Source organism: Hypoxylon trugodes (assembly GCF_022578975.1).
Source record: "Hypoxylon trugodes strain CBS 135444 unplaced genomic scaffold F4822scaffold_11, whole genome shotgun sequence".
NCBI classification, from domain to species: Eukaryota; Fungi; Ascomycota; class Sordariomycetes; order Xylariales; family Hypoxylaceae; genus Hypoxylon; species Hypoxylon trugodes.
In genome coordinates this window covers 1,649,609-1,677,049 of record NW_026250026.1, presented here as the reverse complement: position 1 = coordinate 1,677,049, position 27,441 = coordinate 1,649,609, and the positions used below count along the sequence as shown (strand labels likewise).

Genomic DNA, 27,441 nt, shown 5'->3' with positions numbered 1-27,441 from the left:
AAGAAAACGTGAGCTTTTCCGGTGATCCCCAGTATCTGTTCACAATTCTGTAGATTTCCGGGAAAAACAAGGGAGGGCGGATTTTGTAGGTTGGTAAGGAGTTCGAGGGCGCTTCGGTTTGAACGGATTCAACGGATGGTAGACGTCGGGGTAATGCCATCCTCCTGGAGCCTGAGACTCCTGGCGCGTCCCCTTACCACGCCCACGTAAATAAGGCAGTTTCATGGGTACTCCGGGATTAAATCTTATTATTGCTTGTAACTTCATCTTCGGTCGGAACACACCCTCGTTTGGTCTAATTGCCGATAATCTAAATTCATTACCTTCTAAGCGATAAAAAGAACGCGGGATATAACAGCCGAGTTGTGTCAATTCGTTTGTAGATACCAATTAGTTTAGTGTACGGGATGGAAATCGATTAGGATTTGTCGGCCTAGCGAGGTTCGGTTGTAGCAGAGCTACTAGCGGGGAACGGTCGTAAGGTTGCAGGATGACATCGTTCGGGGGGGTACTCATCCTCGACTTGGCATTGATACGATCTTGTAAGTATTCATATGGCGATGGTGGTGTCTTGTAGTCCCGGTGCCGATGTCCAAAGAGGAGTAGGATGATGGGGATGACGACGATTTGCACACAATGGCACTGCAGCTCTGGTGTCACCCATTCATGGCACGATCTCTATCTCGGACTATCCGCCCTCCGGATATACCAAGAATATTACCTAAGTAGGTAGGTTCCGAGTAGCAAGGAATAGGAGGGATAGATGTATGCCAGGTGATTGCAGAATCAACTTGTTACGCTTTACTCGACTCGCATGGGGAATTCTTTATATCAAATAATTGTAATGGCCGGTTCAAATGTTTGGATTGTCCCATACTGGGTACAAATGATAAAAAAAAAATTGCATTGTCTCGGCGACGGCGAAGCGGACCCATCTCGGTCAGCCTGTGCGTGATTAGCAAGAGCCTTCCCGCGCCGTGTGCCCTCTTCTTGAGTGGTCTGTGATACGCCAACAATTTTGGGCTACGCACAAGTTGGCGGCCGGCGGAGTTCTGAGTAAACCAACGTGGCGAGCTGGGTTGCCTGGTCAAGGTTACATTGAGTCAGCCCCCGGTTATCCGATTCATGGCTTCGTCAGCCGACAACTACAGCCCCGGGTGTTTTTGCTTGGTACCTTATGGTGCGAAAACTCCTATGGTGTACTGGGTATATATATAGGTATATACTTATATGTATATACATTTACAGATATCTTGGGTGCGCAGAGAGAGGTATGACGAATGAATAGCTGGTGGTAAGAAAGGGGGCATATAGCTCGGAGGCAACGGTGTTCTATTACATACTTATGTATGTAATATTAATCCTACAAGTGGATTGATATTTAAAGGGACTACCTGGCCGCCTGGGTACTTGCGTCCCAAGAGGCTATTGTATGTGCGCATCCAATTTTGAAAACCCTGGAACAGTAAGAAAATAAGTTCCGAGTTGCCTAGTAAACGAAAAGTGTCGACGTATGTATGTATACCTAGGTATTCGAAGGACATTCCCGGGAAGTAACCTACCTTAGGTAGGTTATATTGGCGGGATCCTAACCAAGATCTCAAAGGTCGTAAGGTCGTAAAACAGGGACCGACACTCCGAAAAAGCCCAGCTTCATCCGCCGCTCTAGAACCCCCGTGTCCGTGACCTCTCACAGTACGTACATGAAGTAACTGAAGTAACACGTACATCCTTTTCTTTTCTACTAAAGTTGAAGGGTGGTTAAACATCCATATTTCTCACACATTAGGCGCATACCTAACTACTTAAGTAGTCTAAGCGCTCACTATTTAAACTTTCCATTTTCTGTCATCATTCAGCCCCGACCGGTGTTTAGTTAGTCGGCTTGCTGTGAAAAATCTCCATTTCGCTTTTTTCCCCTTGGTTTCCCGAGCGGCGCGAAGCGAATAAGAAAAGGAATCCGACCCCATTTATATACCTATGCATTGGATGGCTGACTTGACTTGATGGATATGATGAGTAGATAGAATATAAGACGAGAAAATAAAATAAGATAAATAAGGTAATTTTCATGTATGGAGAGATGAAATCATCATGCAAGATCAAGATCATAAGTTACATATATACGTATAGGAAGGTACATATGCAAAAGCCACCCGAGTTAAAATAAAGAAAGAACGGTAGAGTGGACGGATTGTGAAGATTATTATGATTATTATGAGGTAGGTGGAACTTGCCTCCCTTCCCGTATTGCGTTGTCCACAGTATGTGCAGACAGTACGGAATAAGCCCGTATTATTTATCTAGCCAAATTGGTAAAGTTCCACGCGAAAGAGACGACCAGCGCCGGGAGCCGTGGAGCCGAAAGTGCACCCCCCAGTGAAAAGAGGTTTGAGTTTGGGAATTTCATCAATCTGCCTCCGGGGGTTTTGATTGACCTTTTTTTATTATTGAGATTTTTCTTATTCTTCTCATTCTTAATTTTTATATGAGTGCATCTAAATAATTTGAAGTGATAATTCTCAATTCCCATTTACAATTTGGGTATACTTGATAAAAACCTCATTTGGTAGTGTGTATATATATTCTTTTTCGTCGTTCCTTTCTTTTTCTTTTCTTAATGGGCGTCTATTAGACGGGCGAATCCCCGGTCGTGGCCCCCCACAAGGAAATAAAATATAATAATAGAGAAGGCGCAGAAAAAAAAAAGAGGGAAAGCGTACCTACGTAGGATACCTAGGGAGAAAGAGCCGGGCTAGGCCGCCTTGCACCCCCCGGATTGACCGCCTTGTCGCATTGCCCTTTCCTCGGGAATCATCAGTGCTCAAGCAACTGGGTTCTGGTTCAGGTGCGCGTGCTGATTTTTTAGCGCAAACGCCCGAGTTTTGGTCCGTCCTAATTTCTGTCCTCCCTCCCGTTCTGCCCGTCTTCTCTGCAACATCCCTCTTCAATCGGCATCGCGCCAGAACGCCATCCTAGGCTTCTTTACCCATCTTCCAACCCTTCTCCCCTTTTCTTTCGATCTTTATTTTCCTTTTTCAATTTTCCCTAATCTCCCACCCAATAAACCCACCCCCTTGAAACCTCCACTCCGACCGAAATTTATACTGTTCAAAAAATTTCCCATCCACCATTCCACCCGTACCCGAACATCCACCGCCTCCCGTCTTCTCCGTTCTCACTTTTCTCTTCAACAACTTTCTCACCTTTTACCGGACCTGCCTTCGGAGCATCGCCATATTGTTCGGAATCGCATCATTTCTTTTCTTTTCTTGTTTGAAAAACCATTCATCCATCTGTCCTCATGGCGTCTGTCGTCCGCGGCACGTCGCTCAGGGCCGGCGGTGCTTGTGTACGCTGTCGCAAAGGCAAGACCAAGTGCGTCTACGAGAATGGTCGGGCGCCTTGTAGGAACTGCGCGAAGGGAATGCACGAATGCTATCTCCCTTCAGAAAGCATGGCTCATCACCATGGGCAATCTCCTGCTAGACCTCCACGTCCGCGAGAGAGCATACCTGGAGAGCGAAGCGTGTCGGCTACTAGCGACCGCCAACCTGTAGCATCCGGTACCGTCTTACCGCGCAGTATGCAGTCGAACACTGAGAAGTAAGTCATCCTTCATTATAATTATCATCATCATCATTTTTATTGCTATTACCATTTCTATTTCTATTTATTTCATAATCGTGTTACCTCATTTATCCCTCTCCACCCGTCGGAAATGGCAGAAAATCCCCCTCGTGCCTCGAAAGTCTACCTAATTATTCATGACAACAACTATGTGGGCATGACAATGTGGGCATCGTGGTGTTTCGGCCTTTTTTTGGCCTCAGAGGGCGGCGAATACAGCTACGCGCACCCCCGAGAACCAGGCCAAGCTTGGTATTTTGGTTGATCCGTGCTCCCTGGTCTCGGTCAAGCACAGAGTGCAGCCGGCCAGACGCCCTAATACTTACTAACCAAATTCTGGGTGGGCTGTGGATGGATGGGATGGATGCCGGTTGCCTCGTCTCGCTTCGGGACTTCCAGTGTCTCTCTTCCAAGGGGGCCCCCAATCCTGCTGTTCTGTTCTTTTTTGCTCCGTTTGTCCCTGCGCCCCAACACGCGCTCTCATCTCAATCTGTACCCTTGTCCTCCCCCAAGTTTCGTTCGCGTTGATCGGCTCCACTAACACGTATTTTCGTTCGTCCCCACAGACTCAATCCGGAACTGGTGACGGAATGTGAAAGGGTAATCAGCAAGACTATTCCGTCTTGCGTCGCCTTCCACAAACCGTCCTTCCTACAGAAACTGAAGAATGGCACTCTCGAAGCTAGCATTGTGAACGGTCTTCTGACTTGCGCTGCGAGGTAGGCAAATTAATTTTATTCTTCTTTTTCTCGTTCTTTTTACTTCTCTTGTTTTTTTCCCTTTACTCGAATACAACCCTCCCCCCTTCGGAACCTGCCCTATCCACTTTCTGAAAGGATTCCGGGCGAATGGTTCATTCATCTCCGGAGGTGCATTCGCGTCTCGCCTAACCCACCAATAATCCCACTCTTCCCGCAAATACTTCCCCGCCGCCTCTCTTCCCGATCGCGCATAAAAAACATGTCCTTGTGTTAGGTTAATTGAGGCGAACCGGACTTATCTAATTCTTTGTGTACAGAAGTTCTCCTGCTTTGATTCGTCGATATGGCGGCCAGGGAGGTGCCTCGGCGGCAGCCGAGCATTTTGCCGTCAAGGCCATCAATATAATCATGCAGAACCTCGACAACCCGAGCTTGGCGGATATTCAGGCTCTTTGCCTCTTGATCATCCACGAATGGGGCAATCGCAATGCCGTCCGTGCCTACATCTACCTCGGTCAAGCTGCCCGCATGGCCCAGATGTATCGGATAATTGCGGTCCACCAAAACCGAGGCGACCCGGATCAGTTCATCAAGGACGAATCGTTCCGCCGCACGCTGTGGCTCGTTTACGTCCTTGATTGCTTCCTCACAAGCAGCCCCGGCCGCCAGCCGGCCGTTTCCCACCATGACATCAAGGACGTGCCACTTCCGTGTTTAGACATGAGCTATAACTTCGGCACACCTGTCTATGTTCGCACCCTAGCGGGCGGCCCGCCGTCTACGCTTCCGGACCCGTCCACTCCAATGTCCGAAGTCGGGGAGTTCGGTCATATAGTAATGGCGACTCAGGCCTGGCGTAACGTCATCGAGATGCTCACTACCGTTACAAGTACTACCTTCTCCGAGGAGGACTGCGCATCCCTTGAGGCGGGCATTGAAGCGGTTCGTAATTCTCTGCCGCCTCACTTCATGGACAAGGTCGGGCAAATCAATCTCCATATTACTATGGGTAGTGGGTTCACATATGCTATGTTGCACTGCCTCCTTCATTGCGCCACCATCATGGTTAACCGTCGTAGACTTCTGCATCTCGTCACCACGGAGGGGTTCAACCATGAGACCTGGCGTATAGTTCCGCACGTTCACCTACAGACTGTCGACCGAGTATTTGCGGCCGCCCACAGTGTGGTATCACTCCTGCTTGCCCTGGAAGCCAATGCCGATAAGGATGCCGTACTCAATTTCCCACTGGTCATGCTGTTTTCGTGCTTCACGGCTTGTTCAACTGTGGCTTGGTTCAGTCTAAAAGGTCTAACACCTGGCGATGTTAATGAAACGGCAGAATCGATCGTTCGTGATGGCATGCGTTTCCTCCAAGATGGAGCAAATATCTGGATCTTAGCTGTACCCTGGTATCGCCATCTGTCTGTCATGAATAAGGTCTTGCGCAATGGCGATAGGACGCTCCAGAGAACACAACCTGACCCTGCCGTGCCGTCGATTAAGGAAGACACTGCGAGCCAACCTGATAATCCTGACAGCATGGATTATGAACGTCCACAGTCGGCTAACGCCCAAGAACAAGCTGACGGTCGAGGCAGCGAGCCGCCGCGCAAATCTGGATTTACCACCATCAACGGAGGATCGGCCGGTGTGTCGACGCCGGCAACTGCGAGCCCGCCCCCAGGGAATGTCAAGGCAGACTCTCCAGCACCATCCTCGTCCGGACAGCCAGCCGATTCTGCGCCAGCCTCGGGCAGTGATATGACCGCTACCGAACTTTGCGTAGCCTTCGAACGCCAGCTTCTCGAACTAGACGATCTAGCTGCCTTCATGGGCGGCGGTGTATAGGATGCTTCTCGGCGTGGCTTCGTTCCTTAAGCTTGTATTACATGCACTTCCCTATCATCCGTGTACCTCTATCAGGTGCCTGGTGTATCCTTCTACGGGGCTGTACGTTAATAGGAGATCCATGGATTGGCGTTAGTCGGTGTTGTTGGGGGTTAGCTTGATTCGGGAGCTACGTTTTCCCCCTCATTTCGTAAGGATTTTCTCTTTCTGCTTCGGCGATGCAATTTTACTACCGCTATGAGCCGGCATCTTGGTGTCTGGACGAGTCAGACGATTCACGATGAATCAATCCGACTATCTCGTGGTGATGGTAATGAAAGGCAGAGTTGTGATAATGTGACGAGACCTAGTCGATGGTCTACTAAGGGAATTGTGTTTGTTATTTCCCCCACGGAGCTCATGTCTCCTATCTCCAGAACGGGTGGTGTACTCTCAAAACAGGTAGTAGTTACTGTACGTGGAAAATATCTAGGAGGGAAGCACACCTCTAAAAAAGGAATGAGGACTATCTGGATTTTCTTTATGTATTGCGGGAGGGCCTTGCTCTAGGTAATAATACCTAGTTGCTATAGTTGAATGGGTGGCATATGGCTTTGCGAAAACTTGTAGTATTATTATTGCTGTTATTATAAGGCATCTGAATTGCGCTTATTACTTTATTTCACAACGTTCTCCGATATCACAAAATCAAATTGCCATTGATAAATCGGTTGAAATTGTCATCTCAGTGCTGCTTAAAATGGTACTTGGGTACGTACCTATGGATTGGTGAATGGGATGTGATTGTCACGTGCTTTCTCCCAGACGTACCTTTTTTAGTGCCTGATTTTAACTTGCTTCTACTACCTTCAACCCCTAGTTTTTTATTCACAATTATGGTTTGCTATTCACCTCCTCCGCCTTTATTACAAATTGCGCCACCCGTTCGTTATACAATTGTATCTGGTTAATAACAGCATGCGTCGGTTTTCCCAGGACAGAAAGACGAGATGGGCATGTCAGGATGGAGAAAAACTGTCGATCATGGTACAAAACGGAAACATGATGGAGATGGTCCTGAGATGAGAGGGACTAGTAAAAATGCTACCACCATGGGTCATCATGCACCTTCGGCGACTACTGAATACAATACCCCAGACACGAAGTTTAACCCGAAGCTGCCGTTCCCTCGAGATGACGATTATTATAAAACACTTTATACGGAGGAGCTTGACTTCGGTCTTCTTGGGCGGCATGATCCAGAATTAAATGCTGTATTAGACCGCGGCTCACATCTTGACTTCACCAATCCCAAGTCTGTTATGCAGCTTACCAAGACTCTCCTTCGGCTCAATTTTGGTTTGCTGATTGACCTACCTACGGATCGTCTCTGTCCTCCTGTACCCAATCGGCATAATTATATTCTTTGGCTGAAGGACCTTCTTGATTCGTCCTCACCCTCATATCTAGACCGTGGCAACCCAGCTCAGCCAGTAACTGGTTTAGACATAGGAACAGGCGCAAACCTCATCTACCCTCTTCTAGGTTGTGCCCAACGACCGTCGTGGTCGTTCATCGCCACCGATGTAGACGCGAAGTCCCTGGCCTGTGCACGCAAAAATGTTGAGCTTAACGGTTTACAAACACGGATACGTGTGGTTGATCGGGTCCTCGAGGATTGCCTCATCCCCCTAGATGAGCTCGGTCTCGAGACCATCGACTTTGCCATGGTCAATCCACCCTTCTATACGTCCGAGATGGAACTAGCAGATTTAGCCAAACAGAAATCCCGACCCCCGAATAGTGCATGTACAGGTGCGCCTATCGAAATGGTCTGTGCGGGAGGTGAGGTTGGTTTTGTTCGCCGAATAATTGACGAGTCTTTGGTTCTGAGGCGGAGAGTGCAGTGGTATACTTCCATGCTAGGGAAACAGTCAAGTCTAGAGATGATCGTCAACATTTTAAAACAACACGGCGTAGATAACTATGCCGTAACTGCATTTATCCAGGGAAAAAAGACTCGTCGTTGGGCTGTCGGGTGGAGCTTTGAGAGTCGCCGGCCAAGTCTTTCAGCAAGCAGAGGCTGTGAACCTTCAGCCGGGAAGAAGCTCTTACCTTGTCTTACTGAGGTCACTATTGGCACATGGTATGCACCGCCACAGCATATCGAGAAAATGCTCCGTGATACGATTGAAAATCTCGACTTGGTTTCGTGGACTTGGGACCAGCCGCCGTCTAGTGGCTTAGGCTTCGTAGATGGCAATGTATGGGGCCGAGCTTATCGAAGGCAAAGAGCAAGGGAACAGATAATTAGGCGCACGGGCAATGGGCAACCCGTTCATAGCCATCCTCTCGCCCAACAAAAGAGTCACGAAGAATGCGCATTCGGTTTCTCGGTGGCTATTCAACCCTTGAAGGATTTAGGGAGTATTGAGAACCGGTGTACGGTTGTGGTACGTTGGCTACAGGGCAACGAATACGCAGTTTTCGAAAGTTTCACTGGGTTTCTTCGAAAATCCATGTGCTCAGATCGATAAAAAATTACGACGTTTCGTCTCGATTTGAGGCAGCAGGCTTATTAACGCGATGTTTCAGCAAAGTGTACACATTTGACGCCAGCCTAACCGTGTCTTATTCATCGCATATCGTACCCCTGTTGAACGAATCTGTCTATGCTTACTACAAGTATGATTTCGAGATGCTTCATTAATTAAAAATTGCCGAGTCGCGATATCCTCAAAAATTGGAGTTTACCCGGATCCCTGTTCTCCTCACTGATACGGCTTAGTGATAACATAAAGAGGCGTTCTACACGGGCAGCTCCCATCAGTGCTTTGATTCATTCTTCGATACGAACGAAGAAGTTCGTTTCTCCGTCTTTGGGGGCTACAGCGGCCCTTTCAACGAGCTCATCGCCGACGGCCAAACGCAATTTTTCAGGGGTCGCCGGAGCATTGAGGATCAATGGCTTTATCACGCCATTCATTTCCCTTGCGGCCTTCACTGCCTCTCTGAGGGCGAAGAATACCGTAGAGCCTAAGAAAAGCGGCGGCTCTCCAACGCCCTTACTACTTTGGATAGAGCGCAGATGCTTCCAGCTAATGGCATTCCCGCTCGAATCATGCCTCAACATGGATACATTAAATACCTGCGGAATATCGGAGAATCCTATCCTTACGTTAGTGCCTAGTGTTGGAACGGTGCAGATTCCGCTGGTTTTACCTGGTATCTTATACGTCCCAGGGCCTCTAGTGAAGAGTTCGCCCTCCCTAGTCCATAACGACTCCTCCATCGTGAATAAACCTTGTCCTTGGACGAATGCTCCTTCAATCTGACCATAGTCTATAGACGGGTTGATGGAACGACCGACATCCTATTATACCATCAGATGGGCTCTTCTGTGTTGCTGAGTGTTACTTACCATCATAATATCAGTCCTCAGCACGGTGTGATCCCCTGTGAGGACATCTAATTCGACCTCGGTGATAGCAACACCCTGAGTGAAATAATAGTACATCGGAAGCGGATCCTTGTAGTTGCCCCATTTGTATCCTATTCGAGGCATCTTCCAGAAACCGTTCGCGGCAAGATTGACCCGATCCCGATACGCGGCGTGGGCAATCACTGACATCGGAGCGTCAGGTCCAAATTGCTTCCTGTAAGGCGCTAAACGCTCATTGAGTTGATCGCAGGCGTTTTTGACAGCCATGCCGTTGAGATCACTCCCCGACGATGCGGCAGTGGGAGATGGGTTGGCGACTTGGTCGGTTTGTGAGTCTTTGCTAAATATTTGATCAACGCTTACGCCGAGCTCCTCAGCCGCAACCTGACACATCTTAGTGTATAAACCTTGGCCCATTTCGACGCCGCCAGTATGAAGCAGCATGCTGCCATCTATAAGAAACGGAATTAGCGGATTAGATGGGATCAAAGCAACTAGCATCTGAAAGGGAATTTGGTAGGTTTAAAATACTTGATAGACTCTATCAAGGTTTCCAGACACGTATAAAACTCAAGGAAATGCCTACCTTCATAAATCCTTATGTAGGCACCGGCCTGGTTGAGATGGAGCGCGGTAGCGAAGCTGAAGCGCATAAGGTCAACCTTCTGCCTAAAAAGGCGATAACGAAGCAACTTACCTGAGCCCAAACTTGGTCGGGATTTTGCAGATTCCTCGTTTTCTATACCGGTTCCGCGAGTTAAACAATTTAACTCCTTCCCTCCTATTCTCATAATCCGCATTGGCGCTTAATTGTTCGAGCATGGTCGGGATATGGAAATCGACATCAATCGGCTGCAAGAACGGTGTCAAATCACCTTGCTTATATAAATTTCTAACTCGCAGCTCGTCGACGTTAATTTGGAGATGCTCAGCAATGACACTCATATAGGACTCGGTGAAATACATGGCTTGTGGACCCCCAAATCCACGGAAAGCTGTGTTCGACACGGTATTCGTCTTGCAGAGCCATCCACGTATCCAGGCATGTGGGATGTTGTAACAATTGTCGATATGGGTGCAAGCCCGGTCCATAACGGCACCAGACATATCTAAGGAATATCCCGCGTTATTATAGATGTCCGCGTCAAGGCATTGGATAATGCCGTTGGTATCCGTGCCGATCTTCCATCTGCATTGCATCGGATGCCTCTGTCCGCTGATCATGATATCTTCATCGCGATTCAACATAATCCTCATAGGACGACGCTCCTTCTTGGCGGCGATAGCAACTAAACACGCTATAGGGGTACTCCTCGACTCCTTTCCACCATAAGCGCCGCCAAGACGTCGGACCCTCATGTTAACTCGACTCATAGGTACGCCGAGAACCTGCGCGACGAAAACCTGGTTCTCCATTAAATTCTGCGTCGAAGCATACACTTCCATCGTACCATCTTCGATATGAGGAATCGCTAGTGCGGCATTCGTCTCCAAATAGAAATGTTCTTGACCCCCTAATTTTGTTGTACCCTCAAAGATATGGTCACATTTGGCGAATACGCCATCCAGAGGTCCCTGAATCGCAGCTCCTTTCTTCAATTGCTTCCCGTGTTCGAAATAACTCTCGGCCTTGATTGCTTGGTCTATGGTGAGTATGGCTGGTAGTACTTCATATGTCACTTGAACCTTTGCAGCGGCAGCAGCGGCTTGTAAAGCTGTCTCGGCGTATACTAGGCCTATTGTCTGACCATGTGAGTAAACCTCGTCTACTGCAAATAAGGGTTCATCTATTCGGATTGGGCCCCAGTCATTACTTCCTTGCGGTACACTGTCTTTGTCGAGATAACCGATCACTCCTGGCATTTCGAGCGCAATGCTCCAGTCGACTGCGAGGATCTTGGCGTGCGCTTTCGTTGATAGGACAAGGGCACAGTATAACTCATTACTCTGCTGCGGCATATCGTCAACATATTCGGCCTCGCCGGTGCAATGCTTTAGAGCGGAGAGATGCGGAATCTCTCTACCTACGACCTTGGTACCTGAAGTAGCAAAGTGATCACGAGTGCCAGTGGATATTCCGCGATGTATTTCTCCGACAGTATCACCCCCAGCGGTACTCAGGCCCAATTCTGTGTTGCTCTCGTGCCAAAAACGAAAGAACAAAGATAACGTCAGGGCTATTGAATCAGTAAGCAAAAACTTCAGCACGTTATACGGAAACTAACTTTTCCTATATTGAGCCATCCCTCCAGGTACACCGAATGGCAAGTCAAAGTCCTTTAGAAGAGCGCCTATTACCTCTTCACGGGTGTCATTATCTGACCACTGTTTTCCTAGTACGGCCTTCTGTGCTGTCTTTGCAACTATCGTAGTTGGTGCCATGCCACCAAAAGCGAAAGTCGCCTGTTGGACGAAACCCTTTTGATCCGTGCGTATTCGGAAGCCCGCCGTCACAATCGCGATGTCGTCATCTTTCCTCTTAGCTTGTTTATACGCCTTCGTTACTTCTAACGCCTCTGGCGGCGGTAATGGGATCTTTATGTGCGTGATCACTCCGTCACTAGGAAGTTGAGTTGTTCGATATTTCACGAAAAAGGTTGATAATGGTATGTCATATGAGCCCTCTTTCATAGTTCTTATCGTGATCGTGGATACCGCTGCTAGAAGAGCCGGAGCCGCGTCCGAGATGGGGCTCGCTGTTGCCAAGTTCCCAGCCAAGCTCGCAACATTCCGTATCTGACGGCCTGCGAAATACCTAAGTTGTTTACGAAGCGCTTCGAGTGCACTTGCCCTTGCACCAATCTTTAGGAGCAACATAGAGCACAATTCTTCCACTTTCGTCAGCGGCATATTGCCAGGAATAGAGACTTCCGAGAGGGCGCTGAAATTAACATGGCTCTGGGGGGCCTCAAAGTTACTAAGTTCTTCAATATCTGATGCGTAGATGCATACTCGATACTCTGACTTCTTAAAACGAACCTCGATCTAATACCATGTTAGCGCGGTTTATAGCGGCTGCTGTTCCTAGCTGTTTCTGAATACCTGTGTCTCGCTAGCACCACCTATGATTTTGGCCGAGGGCCAGGCGTCCTTCAATTCGATTAACTGTTCAAGCGTTGTAGGCCTGAACCAAACCTTCCTCTCGTTTCCGAAACAAATAGGCTGTCGCTCGTATTTCCAGAGGGCCGGGGGGAATATCAACTCTGCTGTAGCATCGTATGGGATGAATGACTTAAGTGAGGCGCTTGTGTTCTTGGCCGAGTCGGCAGAGGTGGCTCGTGTAGTATCGGAACCCTGAGATGATAATCTACCAACACTACTCCTGGACGACGATGTAGATGAGTCACGACAACACCCACCCGGACGGCCACATGAGCCTCCCTGGGTACTGCATACTTCTTCGTTCGTTGAATTTTGGAGGGCATCATTGGTGAAACTATCCACAGTTAGAGGGGAAGAGCTAGACTCCTCAACTAGGTCTCCTTTCAAGTCTTCCACGATGAACGTCTTAGCCGCCTCAAGGATTGGTTTATATCCGGTCTAGATAACTCAAGTGTTAGTTGTGTTCCACAGTGGCCACAGGAGCATACGCATACGCATCTACATAGATTTCCATCTAGATGCCCTTGCATTTCAACATCGGAGGCTGAGAGGTGGAATTTCCCCTCCTGATACGAGTTTCTGATGAGCGCGTATAAGCTCATAACTATTCCAGGGGTGCAAAAGCCGCACTGGGAGCCACTGTGTCCGACGTTGAGCATTGGTGTCAAGAGAAATTGGTAGGAAATAGGACAGTATAGCGACTTACTGCATCTTAGCTACCCTTTCTTGGAGAGGATGTGGGCGAGCGACTGTTCCCAAGCCCTCGATAGTGATTAAACTCTTCCCGTCGACACCGACAAGTGGGAAGAGGCAAGCATTTACCGCGACATGCCTTAATCGTTTCCCCTTTTCGGCGGTTTGGAGTACCACAGTACAAGCACCACATCCACCTTCACCACAACCAAGTTTGGTCCCTTTCAAGTTGCTCTGAGCACGAATCCACTGCGAGAATGTGAGTCAATATTTATTCGTTTTGCTTGTTTAGTTTATCTAGGCGAAAGCTTTAGGGGAGGGGGTGATAACTTGAAATCACGGATTTCGAATGAGAAAGAGCTAAGAAGAATTAGATGTTACATACGTCGAGGAGAACCCAGTCAGGGTTCGGGTTTGCGACGGTAACGCGACGCCCATTTACGAAGAAACGTAATTCGGAGGTTCTATAGGTCGATTGGATTAAAGGCGTGAGAGCCTCGGCAGCGGACGGAGCGGCAGTGGGTCGGGATTCAGGTATCGGTAGAGCTATAGGCGGCTTCGGAAGTATCCCTGCTGCTGCCATTGTTTCACGAAGTTTAAGATAAGGGGTTAAAATCCAAGCTGACCATGGGGCTGGAAGTTTGTGTGAACTGGAAGTATTTCTTGGCGAGGTTATTTGCCTGGTTCGAGTTTATTACATTACATACATGCACGTTTAAGTTTGGAGCTGATTTAAGTTTGAGGTTGACTAGAAAGAGCTGTCGATAAGAAATTAAAGCCGCCATGCAAGCCGAAAGCACGTGGACGGCGAATATCAAGTTCGATGCGATATGCGGTTGATAGTCATTGGAGTCATTTCAAGTTGGTAGCATTACATCTCTACATTTGCATATCTACATCTACATCCCCACTTTGGTCAGATATCGAGATCATGATTATTATAATTGGTGTCTTTAAATGAACCTTGGTACCCTAGATGTAAACTAAATATTATCTGGCTTTCTAACTGCAGAGATGGGTATTCGTATTGGTAAGCTAAGTTCGTCATTCATGTATACTACGGGGAGTTAATGTACCCCCTACGTAGCCTCCTTCCGAGAGTTTCTCATACGGAGTACTGCTTGCCATTTCCAGTATGCGGGAACGAAACCTTAGCGCATTTAAGGTAACCCCGCCCCCACTATTACCCGCTAGCAAGAGTGGGATAGCGTTCAGGTACCCCTATAATATGCGGACATAGGGTACATTTATAGTGACTTTCCAGGGACTTACTAATAATTAGTCCGTCACTGTATTATCCTACAGAGGCAATTTTATATATTATAATCCAAAAAGGAGAAAATGGCCATCCACGTTGCCTAGTCAATAGAAATAGAGTGAACCACACCCTATATATTCAGTACCTAGGTATATAAATTTAAAAAATAAATCATAACGATTATTCTAGCTACCGCTTGTTTCTTGTGAGCGAGTTTCCGTCAGAGACCACAAGATAGATACCAAGGATTACCGTGGATTTCGGCAAGGTGCCCCCCAAAATTAATTAAATCTACATAGATGCTACGCTCTTATGGATGGACTCCGTTAAACTACAGACGTGAGCGTGTCGTGCCTTGTTGGGTCTGTTGGGCCTGTTCCCATCTAAGTTCTACATCCTTCTCAAGATCGTATGCCAACAACCAACCTCCAACGCCGTAGTACCTCCAAGGCAAGGGGTCATCACCCGATTCTAGTCTCGGCCGTGCAATAAACTCAGGATTATTCAATAATAATTCGTCAATCTCCCCGAACATTTTGAACCTTTTGTCTCTTTCTCTCTGCTCCTTGCCATCGTGAACATGGTACAAGTACTGTTGGTAGTTACCCCTGTCGACTACCCTCTCGGTTCTCTCTTTTCGACATTCTTCATACACTCTAAGTGCTTGCAGTTTCTGCTCACGAGATTTGTTGGTTATCTTCGCTAAGCAGAGACCTAAGGCTGCTCCATCCTCTAAAGCCATGCCACAGCCACCTGGTGTAAAGTATTAGCCAATAAGCTGGATAGGATTGGGATGTAAAGGCAAGGTATCGCCAAAAGAGTGTATTGGGCATTTTAAGTTGGCTAACTTACTGGCGAGATATGGAAGTGTTGCGTGAACAGCATCTCCTAGTAAAGTGAATGTTCCCGATTCGTGAGTCCATTTCTCTAGAGTAGGGCGGATACAAAGCTTCCACTTCTGAACAGATTGACAGAGATTCAAGATTTTACCTATTTTAGGGTCCCAACCCTCGTATAAGGCTTGCATCTCTTCTACATTCCCATCTACGGTCATGGAAGTTGCGGGCATATCATCCGGGACCAATAAAACCATATTGAATAACTCCCCGCCCCTGAGGACATAATTGACGGCATGTGCATCGGGTCCTATCCAGTAGTTGACCTGAGGGTCCTGGATAAAGTGTCGCAGTTCAGGGTCTGCCAACATATCCTTAGCATCAATGAGCAGCCTATATGCTAGGTCTCCAGTGGGCACGGGAGGATCCGGTTTACCGAGTAAGACTTCTCGTAGCTGCGACGAGATACCGTCTGCCCCAACAATTAGGTCTGCAGACATGGCCCTCCCATCGCTCAATCGGGCAGTTGCAGTCAACTTATCTTGGGCATACTCAATCGCTTGGACTCTTGATTTGACGTGAAGTTTGGCACCAAGTTCGATGGCTCTGTCTAGAAGACAACGATGTAAATTGGCGCGATGAAAATCCCAGAAGGGCGTCCCTAAAGCCTTCCCATAGGCATGAAGGTCCATCCTTGACAAATGATTCCCCTTCCAGCCGATCATATTGGAATAACGGGGCATTGTGGCATACTTGGCCATCTTGTCTTCTAACCCCCAGGATATTAATATCCTTGATGAATTAGGCAAGACTTGAATCCCGGCACCTATTTCTCCAATCTCGGATGCGCTCTCGAGCACTGTGACATCATGCCCTACGAGAAGTATCGCAATAGCAGCGCCGAGACCACCGAGTCCAGCCCCAACGATAACGACCTGAGGAAACTTCAACATCCTTCCGCCTTAGATTGCTTCAATTTTACTTACATGTAGCCGACTTGAAGGATCTCTCTCGACCTTTTCCCATACCTTAGGGGGTGATCTAGAAGACATTTATGAAAGTAATATCTGATGTAGTCGTGGAAATTCGACAGATCAAGCACAAGGAGGATGAGAATCTACGTAGTGGTAAGTAAGGCCGTCGAAGATGTTATTGAAGAAATAGAATCATATTTTCGTACCTAATGAAAACATGAGAACAGAGGTATTTTTCTTTTTAGGAGGTGATAAATGACTACCTTAAAGTAGGCTGTACCTATGAATTTGCTTTTTCCCTTGGTGGCTTGAGCTGGAGTAGTACATATTGGCTGGGTGGCTGGCTGGCGGCCGCTATCACGACACATATGCATTCCTACGTGTATTAGGTGGGAGGTAACATGACTAGGTACATATTATACAGTTTCATCTGTCTTCCTACCTACTTGGGTAAGTAATTGACAACTTAATTGAGTACTCCATATTACGAGAGTACATGGCTATAGCGGCACGCTGGCATGCCGGCTTATCTCCAACCAACACGGTAGAATTATTTCGCCAATGATCATCCCACTCTTGTCATTAATACGTAACGCCCAAAAGATAGCAAGAGTGGGGGAAACATAGCATACACAACAGAGAGGAGGAGGCAGAGTTACCGTGCGCCCGCCCGCTTCGATTACCGAAAAATGCAATTGGATTACTAACTACCCAAAAGTGAATTCGGTATCGTAATTCGGATGGTACCATGGGATTATGCTACTCCCATTTGGAAGCATTAATATGCTCTAACTGACCTTAGCAAAGTGCCTTAACCAGAGCCCCAGAGATCGAAGAATTAAGTACACGGTGCAATCGGCTATGCGACTCTCACTCCCCCCCTCATTTCAATTCCTCGTTGTTGCTCTCTGTGAGAGAATGGGGGTCGTCCATCCTTCGAGAAGCTCGATTCGAGACCTTTTGAAAGTGGTGAATGAGATTTAATGCGTTATTGTGGTTCCCGCCAAGATGCAGCGACCTAAGCGTAAGATTTCAAGTAGTGACGGTACCAAGCGGCTGTTCGCTTGTACTTACGACGGCTGCGGGAAATCGTTCTCGCGGTCTGAGCATCTTCATCGTCATCAGAAGAACCATAGCGATGGGGATGCAACTTGCCCACGATGTCGGGCCCATTTCAAGCGACAGGATCTTCTCGGTAAGACTTCATTGGCCTCGTAGCTGTATATTCCCACACTAGACTCGTAAAGGCTGACGTGGTAGTGTAGAGAGACATCTAAGCCGGCATAAACAAAAGGATGAAGAAGCTGGAGGTGACGGTATCGGTACCCTAAATACGCGGAAACGCATGTGGAAGGACCACGACGGGCGAATTGTTCAGAAGAAACCTATAGACTATCCATCCTTTGGTAATGCCAGTCTGGGAGCGCCGTTAGTAGAAGGACCGATCTCACCTCCTGTGTCATCTCACAATTCAGACCCCTTGAGCGACAACGACCCAACAAATCCAGTATTAGTCGATGATCAGAGTATCTTGCCAGAGTACTCATTGTCGGCGAGCCAACTTGACACTAGCGAGTATTGGATACCTCCAGAAGCATCTCGACCTCGGGTTATCGCACCATCCCCCTTTCTCGATATGAACTATGATGACGTTTTTCAGCCGGATACTGCCAGTTCTTTTAATATGCCATATACAACACAGGTGAATTATGACTGGCTGTTTAGTCTAGATAGTAATTTCCCTGGCACTGCCTTCTCGCAGCCCCCTTACGTTCCCTCTACAACCTTGGCCTCGTATTCTTGCGACATGCAACAGACTAATCCTACGTGTCTGGCCCGAGCCAACTCCTCGTTGGAAGTGAGACAATACGATAGTAGCACTACCGAGAGCCCATTAGCCTCGATGACCTCACAAGACCACGTGAGCCCTCGGACAGGTTCTCAAAATGATACGAGCTCCAGTATCTCAGAGGGAGCTATGATCAGTGTTTCCCCGCCAGAAAAGCGCGTTACCCCTGAGGATACCGGAAGTACCCTTGAGGCGGAATTTGAACGTCCTCTAGCCACACTCCAGCCGCTAGATCACCTACCGCTTATAAATGAGTTCACATATACTCAGATACTAGAAAGCATTAAAAGCGCGAGGCCGTTGGCCCCTAATGGTTCTCTTCTGGATATTAGCCACCCGCTCTTATCTCATGCCTCGTTACAATTGTATTGCGATTTATACTTCACAAGATTCAACACGGCATACCCGTTGATTCATGCGGTCACTTTCGAGCCAGATCAAAAGGAATCACTCCTATTACTGTCCATGATTTTACTTGGAGCAACCTGTTAGTTAATTTGCCATTATCCCCTTGTGTTCCCAGGCGTCTATCTCTAACCCCTATTGCAGATTCAGAGAAAGAAGCGCATCAACTTGCTGTCTGCATACATGATGTGATCCGCCCAGCAAGTGAGTAGCATCAACTTTTTATTTCCACTTCCGTTACCGATATTAACGCCTTGTAGTATTTTCTCACGCGAGCTTCAACCCCAAACCGGACCTTTGGATGCTCCAGACAATCCTGTTAGTCGAATGCTTCGGCAAGAGCCGAGCGGGCCAGAAACAGCATGATATGAGCCACCTCTTCCATGGGATGTTGATAAATCTGATCAGGCGATCTGATTGCCAATCGGTTCGACCAATTAGGCCTTACGGAAATAGTGATAAAGGTGATTCGATAGACAATTGTACTTGGAGGCAATGGGTGGAGGCCGAAGAGAAGAAAAGGTATGTCTACAATGTCGGTCATAAAGATAATATAGGGAATTTACTAAGATTGTTCGATAGGTTGGCACTTCTATGTTTCATGTGGGACACCCAGCACGCCGTTCTGTTCTGCCAGTCTCTATGCATGTCCGCCTTCGAACTTAGGCTACCTCTGCCTTGTAATCAGGTATTATGGGAGGCGCCCACAGCCGCCGAATGGGCGCGCCTCTCGCTCTCCACCGCTCCCGAGCCGATGTACCTCATGGCGCTGAAATCCTACATTACGCATGAGGGATACCGGGTTTCCCACGTCAACGGCCTATCGAGAATTATTATTTTCCATGGTTTAATGTCCATATATTGGGATATGCGAAGGCGGGACCAAACAAGTCTTGGTGTTATTTCCTCACAGGGCGGACGCTGGCATTATCGTCTTGGGACTGCATATCGGGCATGGAAGGCGGATTTCGACGCGTTCTGTCTCCGCGTTTCTGATCTCACATTTAGCGAGATGAACAGCGGTGCCATACCTGAGAATGCAAAGGTCGAGCTCGACGTCTGGCAGACCGCATACGTAGCCGTTTACCACGCTGCCCACGTGCTATTACACTCGGAATTTCTCGATGTCCAGATATTCGCGGGCGCGCGACACATCCTAGGCCGCTCAGTCCAGCGATCTGACTTCATACGATCGGAGAAAGTCGTCAAGCGATGGGCGGCGAATCACGCTGTGCAGAATGTAGGCGAGTCTGACGACGCGGCGTCAGCGGCTTGGCATGCGGCCCAGCTGCTACAGAGCGCATCCCAAAACTTCGCCGACTTTGATTCTATGGGCCTATTCCACGTGCCGTGGTGCTTGTATCTAGCCACCTTAACAATATGGACCTTTCACCATACCGGTGCGAGAGCGCTCGGTGCCGGCCCCGACCATGATAGTGAACTCGTTTGGGACGCTCAGGCAGAGATGCGTGAGATAGTGGATTTGATGGTCGAGGCAGGCATCGGGGGCTTATCCGAAATGCAGGGATTAAAGCGCACGGGCGGGTTAGTATGGGTTATGGCTGAGACACTTAGTAAAGTACGCTGGGGAATAGTCCACGCCGGTGTTACGGTACTCAAAGGCCTGGTACCGTGGAGATTAATAGGTCAATTTGATGATGCCGCTGCTTAAATCACTGTCGGAATCGGTTGGCCCCCAAAGGTCTGGACCCCTAACCAAGAGCTGTGGAACGAGTCATTTACCCAACTAAGGGCGAAGAATTGGCCCCTTTTATATGTGTTGAATGTGAGATAGCTGATATCGTGGATGAGGAAATCTATCTAGACTAGGTAGCGCGTAACTCAGTCGCCTTGGCTGGGAATGCATTATAGGAAGTCCAGTAGTGACTAATCCAAGAAAAATGAACATGTAAATTGAGATGACATGTATCCCGCAGATGAGCTACCAGGTGTAAAGTATACCGTACAACATCCGTAAATGGTGATAAAGAAACCCAGGCTTCGCCATGCAAATATGCCGCTTCCCATTCCGATCATACGTACCTACTCTCTACTTAATTATTACCTTCCATCGGGAACTTTAAGAAACCCATCATAGTACGAATTAAGCCACTCGGCTGAAGTTGCACCAGCATTAACACCTAACGAATCCCACCTACTAACTGACCCTACGTAACCATCAGGTCGTAGAATTACGATAGCAACTTCGTCCTTCTGTAATGTCCCGACCCATTTGCTCGTACATGTCTGTCTGCGGGTATCTAGGTATGGTACGTTGTCTAAGTAAAACGTCCAAGCGCTTCGAGCAAAGAGAGGGGGGAGATCTTGGATCTCAACTCTAGCTTTGTCCATTGTCGCTGCGTTGGGGGTTAGTCACACTTAATACCTAACGCATACGTGTAAACGAGATGAAGGGGGTTTACTTACTAATGAGAGCAAACGTCGTAAGTTCACTGACGGTCGTATACCTCTCGGCGCGCGTGTAGACATCCTCAGCCGTTGGGGTGCGCGGTTTTTCCGCATAACTTGTTGCCGCGGCTTGACTCAGTTTCCTAAACAATGAGTCCTGCTTCGTCAATCCATTACAGAATGTCTGGAGGAAAGGCATGCTGTTATGAATATCCGGCACGAAGAAATACACCCTAAACTGTCCCAGCATGGGGATATCAAGTTGGACATCAATCGGATTCGCATCGATATATCGAGTTACCTTGGCGGGGGGTACGAGACAGCCTGGCCTCAGCTCGCCCCCGCTGCGTTTGGATGGGTGGTTAAGTACGTTATGATCATACTCGACACCAACACCCGAGATGAATCGTACATTCGTGCGGAAGTTCTCAGCAAGAGCTTTAGCATCACCACCAGCCATCTTGTTAGCGTGTTCGTAGTCAAAGTTGATGAGATCGTGAGCAATCTTCCTGCGTTCCATCTCATATGATTCAAGTAGAACAGGCTTTGCTAGACCCCTTGAGGCAAGGTTCAACTTCCAGGCGAGGTTCCAGCTGTCGTGCATACTCGTGTTCATTCCCTGCGCAGCCTTCGGCGAATGCGTATGACTCGCGTCTCCGGCAATGAATGCTTGTAGGTGTGGGTTGGTGAACTTGTTTGCTATCCGTTGGCCAATCTGATAATTACCGAACCATTCTACGGTACGCCATTCCACCGAGTACGGTGCCAAGATTTGCTTGGCACGCTTCATAACGAATTCTTGGCCGAGTTCTCGCAGGTTACCGGTCTCGGTATCCGGTTTTATTTCAACGTAGAATCGAGTGGTGCCCCGTTCCCGCGGGACAATGAGAATAGATCCGTGCACCTCGCTGTAGACCACCGTCTTAGACCAGAGATCCGGGAAATCCGAGATAAGCTCTCCATCAAGCACAGCCCATACAGATTCATGTGACTTGCCTACCGAATATGTATCCGGTATGCAATTTCGTACCTTGGATCGGGCGCCATCACCTAGTCGAATTAGCTAAGGGGTTATCTGAAAAGTGTAAAAAGAGATGATAACTCACATCCCACTATGTACTTGGTTAATGTCGTCTCCTTTTCGCCTGTGGTCGTGGTCTTACTCTCCACCTCTAATAAACCAGCCTCATCTTCTTTCTGCTTGAAGGTTTGGAACTGGTGGCTTCGCTTTACTTCGATACCACGCTTTCTGAGATCCTCTATAAAAACTCCTTCTACAACTCCCTGATGGACAAGGAGAATATAATCATCGAGAAGATCGACCACTAGCGCGGGATAATGAATCTCGCGGCCCAGCCGCCTCAAGCGACGGTTTGCAGTAGCTTCCCAGAAGCATATGTCATACACTTTAGCACCTTTCTGAAGAAGACTATCTGAGAGTCTGAGTTGGCGCAGAGTCTCTATCGTCTTAGGTTGCAACCCATCAGCACGACCAGCTTGTGTTTGGTCTGCTCGTTCATCTATGATCTCGACACTGATGCCGAATCTAGCCAGAAGAACACTGCATGGTTTGGATGTAAGCGTAAATGCTAGATTGAATATGCAAAGATGATGGGGATAATAGTGATATTCAGTGGGAAAAAAGCCTCCTAAATTTTACTTTCACAAATAATGCTCATAAAAGAATTTGATATAAAAAAAGGAAAAATAGAAATGAGAAAAATAAAAACAAGAAAAGAAAAATCAACTTACGCCAACATTAAGCCAGCCGGGCCGGCTCCGACGACGCAGACCTCAGAAGTGTATCGTGATCCGTTGGTTTCACGGCGCTTAGCCGGACCATGACCGTTGAGGTCGCCATTAGTGTCGCCATTGGTGTTGCCGTTTTGTCGCACACCGTTAATCTCATCTACAATCATGACGCCGATGGAAAGCCCGAGACGATTCTAAAGCATGCAAGTACGTCGAACCCTTTTTTTTGGTTTGCCCTCTCTTTCGCTCTAAAACAGAACACAAAAAAAAAACAATAGTAAGGTGGTGGTGGCTTGTTTTAGGTGGTAAAAGAAAGGTAACAGGTCAGCACCTGGGGAGGGACCAGTGGTAATAGTGGTGGTAGTAATTAGTGAGGTAGTGAGGTAGTAGTGGTGGTATAGTGGTGGTGGTTCGTTAATGGCTGACCCGATTGAGGATGAATTGGTTTTTTTTTTTTCTTTCGATCGGTTGATTGACCGATTGACTGGTTGGTTAATGATTTGAGAAGATGGGGAATGGGGAATGCGAAATGGCGAATCGAGGTTTGAGGGACCTGTCCTGCCTATTCTCTGGTCGGGACTCTCGACTCGTCTCAGTAGAATCTCAGTAGAATGGAAACTGTGTATCACCGGCGAACAACGTTCCGTCTAAGTGGTTTGGAGCGAATGAACATCTGCGAGCGGCCTACTTGCGTCTACTTGCGTCTGCTTAGACTATGTTATGTACAGGTTTCTAAGCAAGGTCGTCGCACTGTGCTCAGACCATTGTCAGGTGGTTTAACGCCATTCTCGAACCACTCCGGTGCTTAGGTCGGGGGCTTGAGAGGCTGTGACTGGGTGATGAATGGATGTAGGAGTGTGGGCTGGTCCGGCTGGTCTGGCTTGTGTGGGAAAGAAAAGTGTGGGTTGTTTCGAGTTGTTCTAGACTGTGTGTCACCCCTGACATGTTTTTTTTTAATTCCTTTTCTTGTCTCTTCGTTCCTTCTTCTTTTTTTTTGCCCCTCACCCCATTCTTCCCATTTTTCGCCTTACGTTATGTAGGAAGGCATATACATATAATTACCTAGGTATGTAGCATGCCTGCCTAGTCTGACAAACTCTCCCACTCCCCCCCCATATGAACATTTGAAGATCCTTGTCAGATATCACACCACTTTATCTTTCTTGATACCTACATTAAAGTACAAGCCTACATATAAACCCACTTATACGTATATCTACAGGTATATGCAGTAATTCCTAAACCGGATACCTCCAACTATTATTTCAGCACAAGTAGATAAGTTGGATCAGGTAAATCCTAATGGGGTAAGCCAAGCAAAGCCCCTTATACCTATTTCGGTATATACAGATTAGAAGTCTTATCGAAACGTATCGTGGGCGGTTTACCCCGCTAATGAAACCGACTGGGCCGAAGCGAAGTCCCTGAAAAATGTTCATGTTCATAATTAGAAACAACATGTTGTTAATGGAGTTTCTTATTATGGCACCTATCAGGTATTAATATGCTATGTTTCGGTGGATTAAAGAAACTCCCTTGCATATTAATCGTCTTAGTATTCTCTCCTGATCGATCTGTATGAAACAAGGGGTCTATCTCACGATGGTGGACACTCCAAACACATGGCAGGACAAGGTCCGCTCGAAGCGCGAACCTCAAGCACAAGCATTGGCTATCGCTTCAGATGATAACGTACGTGATATGAAGATGCATTTCGCAATAGCGATCTGTAGTTGGAGTGGCATTTTGGGGGAGTTGCTGAGTTTCATCGAAATAATAGCTTCGAGAACTCGACCTCAGCGTGGTAGACATTGATGATATCACAACACTGGTCGGTCGCATATCCTCGGGCGAACTAAAGTCAGAAGCTGTAACCCGAGCATACATTCACAAGTTTAGTAGCGACTTGTTCATTGTTCAGGCGACAATTGGTGATCATGTTCATTAAACTAATCTTCAAAATAGGGCTATTGCAGCACATAATCAAGTAAGACCGACCGTTTTCTCCTTATCAGGCAATAGCTGACAATGAAATAGACAAATTGGTCAGCTGTCTACACTATCTGGGTAGATTTCCCAATATGTGACTAATCATTGAAGTAGTTTCACCGAAATCCTCTTCCAAGACGCTTTGCAACGCGCCCGTGAGCTCGATAATTATAGAATAAAGCATGGGAATGTCATTGGACCATTACATGGCGTTCCCATCACTATAAAGGATCAATTCAATGTAAAGGGCTATGATAGTACACTCGGATACGTTGGTCGCACATTCAACCCCGCAACCGAGGATGCCGTCCTAGTCGATATGCTCAAGAAGCTTGGTGCCGTTGTATTGGCTAAAACCAATCTTCCTCAAAGCATAATGGTAAGGATCAATCTCGATCTCGATTTTGAAGTTAGGGGTAGTGACATGTCTAATCATGGGAAGTAGTGGTGCGAAACTGAAAATCCTCTTTGGGGACTTACCACGAATCCACTATGCAGTGATTATACTCCTGGAGGCTCAACTGGGGGCGAGGCAGCACTCTTAGCCCTTCATGGTAGTCTCATTGGTTGGGGGACAGATCTTGGTGGTAGTATTCGAATGCCTGCCCATATGATGGGTTTATATGGATTAAAACCAAGCGTAGGAGCTTCGACCATCTAGTGAGATAATTGCCAGTCTAACAACGACTTGTTGTAGAATTCGCGCCTTCCGTACCATGGCGCACCAGTATCAACGGAAGGCCAAGAACACGTCCCCTCGGCTGTAGGGCCACTAGCACGAAATCTGCCGTCATTGACCTTAGTTATGAAAGAGCTGATCCAAATAAAGCCCTGGGAACGCGATGCTCGATGTGTACCTTTATCGTGGAGAGACGAGATTTTCCAGGAATTTAAGGCTAAGCCCCTGACTATCGGCTTGCTTATTGATGACGGGGTAGTCCGACCGCACCCACCTATTAATAGAGTGCTACTATCAGTGGTGGAAAAGCTTCAAGCAGCCGGTCATGACATTGTCGAATGGAATGCCGACCTTCACGCTGAGTGTATTCAGGTCATGGTATGTTACTTCGGATCGTTCCACTTTATATATCTTGGTACCTAATTTTTTGCCCAGGATGAATTCTACACTGTTGACGGTGGCGAAGACATTCGCCGCGATGTCCTCGCGGGGGGTGAACCTTTCCTCCCCCACGTGGAAGTATTAATTAACAAAGGTCAACCCATTTCCGTGTACGATTACTGGCAGCTGAACAAGCGCAAGTTGGTACTTCAACAGGAATACCTCAACAAGTGGAATGGACTCATATCCCCCCGGACAGGGGCACCGGTTGATGTTATAATAATGCCAACCATGCCTCATACCTCTGTGCCTCATCGTTCGTGTCGATGGGTAGGATACACAAAAATATGGAATGTGCTGGACTATTCAGCTTTAATAATCCCAGCGGGTAAAGCTACATCTGCCGATAATGAAGCGCCGTGGAACTATGCACCAAGGAATGTATTGGATGGGTGGAATTCTGGACTATGGACACGACATAAGGAGAAGATGATCGAACTTGGCCTACCAGTTGGCGTGCAAATTGTAGGGAGAAGACTGGAGGAAGAGAAAATACTGGCGATTGGTACCGTTATCGATGAATTACTTCAGCAAACCAACATTGCTTAGAAAGTATCTGCGCAGTCGCTATGCTAGAAGCTCTCGGCTGAGGACTAATAAATATCATACTCCACGTAATTTGTTCGTCATTTTCAAAGTGTTATACCTCTTAGCTTCAATGGCCAATCTACTCGCTTGACTTTTTGAGAATCTCTCCCGCAGCCGCAGGCATCATGGCGCCCTCGGGGGGTTTGTTCTTACTCTTAAAATAGTCACACATCTTTAAGGGGGTCAGCAATTGCAGATAGACTGGGGTTAGCAGGGGATTTACTTCAGCGAATGTCATCCATTCCACTCCCTCATGCTTATTTATATGTTCAATCAATCTATAATCACAGTAAGCATCGTCATGAGAACATTGAAGATAGACCAGCACCTTACCTTTCATGCATGAGAAGCACATGTGGTCGCCCCGAGACGTCGGGGTGGATCGTCATTGGGAAGATGAATTCGTCGTACTCGCGGTAAAAATAATCAAAATGATCGCGCCAGATATCTTCAACGTCCCTACGCTGATAGTTAGGCACCGCCACTGTCAACAGTCATGTTGAATTCTTCCACAAACCTTGGGTTCACCCAACCATGCGAATTGGCCGAGTTTTTCATGAACATCATAGGTGGCAGGTCATCTATATACCATGAACCTGGGATTTCTACCATCCCCGTCGGCTGCCCCTGAACTAATGGTTTCATCCATTCTTCGGCTTTCTTCGAATAGTCGATCCTGATGTGTGTTAGTAACGTTCGCGTAGATAATACGCCCTTACGCATCGTTCATAATGCATTTTTGTTGTTGGGGGGGGGGGGGGGGGGGGGCAAAAAAAAAAAAAAAAAAAAAAAATGGAAAAATGGGAATAATGTTAGCCGTCGCCACAAGCGATATATTTATGTTAAGTGTGTTCTGGGAACCA

At 47.5% G+C, this 27,441-nt stretch overlaps 9 protein-coding genes across 9 annotated transcripts in view; 4 read left to right on the top strand and 5 right to left on the bottom strand.

The window, feature by feature from the left end:
* Nucleotides 1–3,304: 3,304 nt before the first annotated feature.
* On the top strand, nt 3,305–6,182 carry F4822DRAFT_434824 (uncharacterized protein; the record flags this gene model as incomplete). Its single annotated transcript, XM_051462072.1, has 2 exons — nt 3,305–3,606; nt 4,649–6,182. The coding sequence occupies 2 exons, from the start codon at nt 3,305–3,307 to the stop codon at nt 6,180–6,182; spliced, it is 1,836 nt and encodes a 611-aa protein (XP_051309484.1).
* Nucleotides 6,183–7,047: 865 nt separating this feature from the next.
* Nucleotides 7,048–9,118, top strand: F4822DRAFT_85916 (uncharacterized protein). Its single transcript, XM_051464089.1, has one exon. It carries the CDS (start codon nt 7,172–7,174, stop codon nt 8,696–8,698), a length of 1,527 nt encoding a protein of 508 aa, XP_051309483.1. The 5' UTR covers nt 7,048–7,171; the 3' UTR covers nt 8,699–9,118.
* On the bottom strand, nt 8,850–10,200 carry F4822DRAFT_85842 (molybdopterin binding aldehyde oxidase/xanthine dehydrogenase). Its single transcript, XM_051464088.1, has 2 exons — nt 9,583–10,200; nt 8,850–9,534 (listed from the first exon to the last, which is right to left on the bottom strand). The coding sequence occupies exons 1-2, from the start codon at nt 10,102–10,104 to the stop codon at nt 9,001–9,003; spliced, it is 1,056 nt and encodes a 351-aa protein (XP_051309482.1). The 5' UTR covers nt 10,105–10,200; the 3' UTR covers nt 8,850–9,000.
* On the bottom strand, nt 9,910–14,486 carry F4822DRAFT_421502 (Molybdopterin-binding domain of aldehyde dehydrogenase-domain-containing protein). The gene is made up of 6 exons (XM_051459803.1): nt 13,784–14,486; nt 13,412–13,647; nt 13,200–13,344; nt 12,646–13,143; nt 11,829–12,588; nt 9,910–11,780 (listed from the first exon to the last, which is right to left on the bottom strand). The coding sequence occupies exons 1-6, from the start codon at nt 13,979–13,981 to the stop codon at nt 10,297–10,299; spliced, it is 3,321 nt and encodes a 1,106-aa protein (XP_051309481.1). The 5' UTR covers nt 13,982–14,486; the 3' UTR covers nt 9,910–10,296.
* Nucleotides 14,487–14,764: 278 nt separating this feature from the next.
* Nucleotides 14,765–17,138, bottom strand: F4822DRAFT_421501 (FAD/NAD(P)-binding domain-containing protein). Its single transcript, XM_051459802.1, has 4 exons — nt 16,730–17,138; nt 16,479–16,609; nt 15,509–16,427; nt 14,765–15,409 (listed from the first exon to the last, which is right to left on the bottom strand). The coding sequence occupies exons 2-4, from the start codon at nt 16,542–16,544 to the stop codon at nt 14,988–14,990; spliced, it is 1,407 nt and encodes a 468-aa protein (XP_051309480.1). The 5' UTR covers nt 16,545–16,609; nt 16,730–17,138; the 3' UTR covers nt 14,765–14,987.
* F4822DRAFT_85600 (fungal-specific transcription factor domain-containing protein) lies at nt 16,912–20,766 on the top strand. The gene is made up of 5 exons (XM_051464084.1): nt 16,912–17,661; nt 17,732–18,802; nt 18,865–18,924; nt 18,981–19,242; nt 19,303–20,766. Exons 1-5 carry the CDS (start codon nt 17,475–17,477, stop codon nt 20,390–20,392), a joined length of 2,670 nt encoding a protein of 889 aa, XP_051309479.1. The 5' UTR covers nt 16,912–17,474; the 3' UTR covers nt 20,393–20,766.
* Nucleotides 20,587–23,270, bottom strand: F4822DRAFT_85390 (FAD binding domain-containing protein). Its single transcript, XM_051464082.1, has 4 exons — nt 22,882–23,270; nt 22,236–22,690; nt 21,148–22,179; nt 20,587–21,077 (listed from the first exon to the last, which is right to left on the bottom strand). The coding sequence occupies exons 1-4, from the start codon at nt 23,046–23,048 to the stop codon at nt 20,782–20,784; spliced, it is 1,950 nt and encodes a 649-aa protein (XP_051309478.1). The 5' UTR covers nt 23,049–23,270; the 3' UTR covers nt 20,587–20,781.
* A 1,213-nt stretch (nt 23,271–24,483) lies between these two features.
* On the top strand, nt 24,484–26,539 carry F4822DRAFT_434818 (amidase; the record flags this gene model as incomplete). Its single annotated transcript, XM_051462071.1, has 8 exons — nt 24,484–24,573; nt 24,662–24,789; nt 24,847–24,868; nt 24,919–24,926; nt 24,985–25,249; nt 25,316–25,510; nt 25,568–25,927; nt 25,985–26,539. 8 exons carry the CDS (start codon nt 24,484–24,486, stop codon nt 26,537–26,539), a joined length of 1,623 nt encoding a protein of 540 aa, XP_051309477.1.
* Nucleotides 26,540–26,598: 59 nt separating this feature from the next.
* F4822DRAFT_85637 (uncharacterized protein) overlaps nt 26,599–27,441 on the bottom strand; it is a 1,200-nt gene continuing 357 nt past the window's right edge. Inside the window, exons 2-4 of the mRNA XM_051464085.1 lie at nt 27,096–27,254; nt 26,912–27,037; nt 26,599–26,856 (exon numbers count right to left, since the gene is read on the bottom strand). Coding sequence (XP_051309476.1) covers nt 26,658–26,856; nt 26,912–27,037; nt 27,096–27,254 — 484 coding nt within the window. The 3' untranslated portion in view covers nt 26,599–26,657. The remainder of the gene's footprint in view (nt 26,857–26,911; nt 27,038–27,095; nt 27,255–27,441) is intronic.

Coding starts and splice junctions, on each gene's coding strand:
- F4822DRAFT_85842 (XM_051464088.1), bottom strand. CDS start 10,104: ATGCTAGTTGCTTTGATCCCATCTAATCCGCTAATTCCGTTTCTTATA. Junction 9,535..9,582: donor TGAGGACTGATATTATGATG/GTAAGTAACACT, acceptor ATGGTATAATAG/GATGTCGGTCGTTCCATCAA.
- F4822DRAFT_421501 (XM_051459802.1), bottom strand. CDS start 16,544: ATGTCTTCTAGATCACCCCCTAAGGTATGGGAAAAGGTCGAGAGAGAT. Junction 16,428..16,478: donor ATCCTTCAAGTCGGCTACAT/GTAAGTAAAATT, acceptor AAGTTTCCTCAG/GTCGTTATCGTTGGGGCTGG. Junction 15,410..15,508: donor AACACTTCCATATCTCGCCA/GTAAGTTAGCCA, acceptor ACTTTACACCAG/GTGGCTGTGGCATGGCTTTA.
- F4822DRAFT_85390 (XM_051464082.1), bottom strand. CDS start 23,048: ATGATTGTAGATGAGATTAACGGTGTGCGACAAAACGGCAACACCAAT. Junction 22,691..22,881: donor CCGGCTGGCTTAATGTTGGC/GTAAGTTGATTT, acceptor CAAACCATGCAG/TGTTCTTCTGGCTAGATTCG. Junction 22,180..22,235: donor AACCAAGTACATAGTGGGAT/GTGAGTTATCAT, acceptor TAATTCGACTAG/GTGATGGCGCCCGATCCAAG.
- F4822DRAFT_85600 (XM_051464084.1), top strand. CDS start 17,475: ATGCAGCGACCTAAGCGTAAGATTTCAAGTAGTGACGGTACCAAGCGG. Junction 18,803..18,864: donor GATTTTACTTGGAGCAACCT/GTTAGTTAATTT, acceptor CCCCTATTGCAG/ATTCAGAGAAAGAAGCGCAT. Junction 19,243..19,302: donor GAGGCCGAAGAGAAGAAAAG/GTATGTCTACAA, acceptor ATTGTTCGATAG/GTTGGCACTTCTATGTTTCA.
- F4822DRAFT_85916 (XM_051464089.1), top strand. CDS start 7,172: ATGGGCATGTCAGGATGGAGAAAAACTGTCGATCATGGTACAAAACGG.
- F4822DRAFT_421502 (XM_051459803.1), bottom strand. CDS start 13,981: ATGGCAGCAGCAGGGATACTTCCGAAGCCGCCTATAGCTCTACCGATA. Junction 13,345..13,411: donor GAAAGGGTAGCTAAGATGCA/GTAAGTCGCTAT, acceptor CGTCGGACACAG/TGGCTCCCAGTGCGGCTTTT. Junction 12,589..12,645: donor GTGGTGCTAGCGAGACACAG/GTATTCAGAAAC, acceptor ACATGGTATTAG/ATCGAGGTTCGTTTTAAGAA.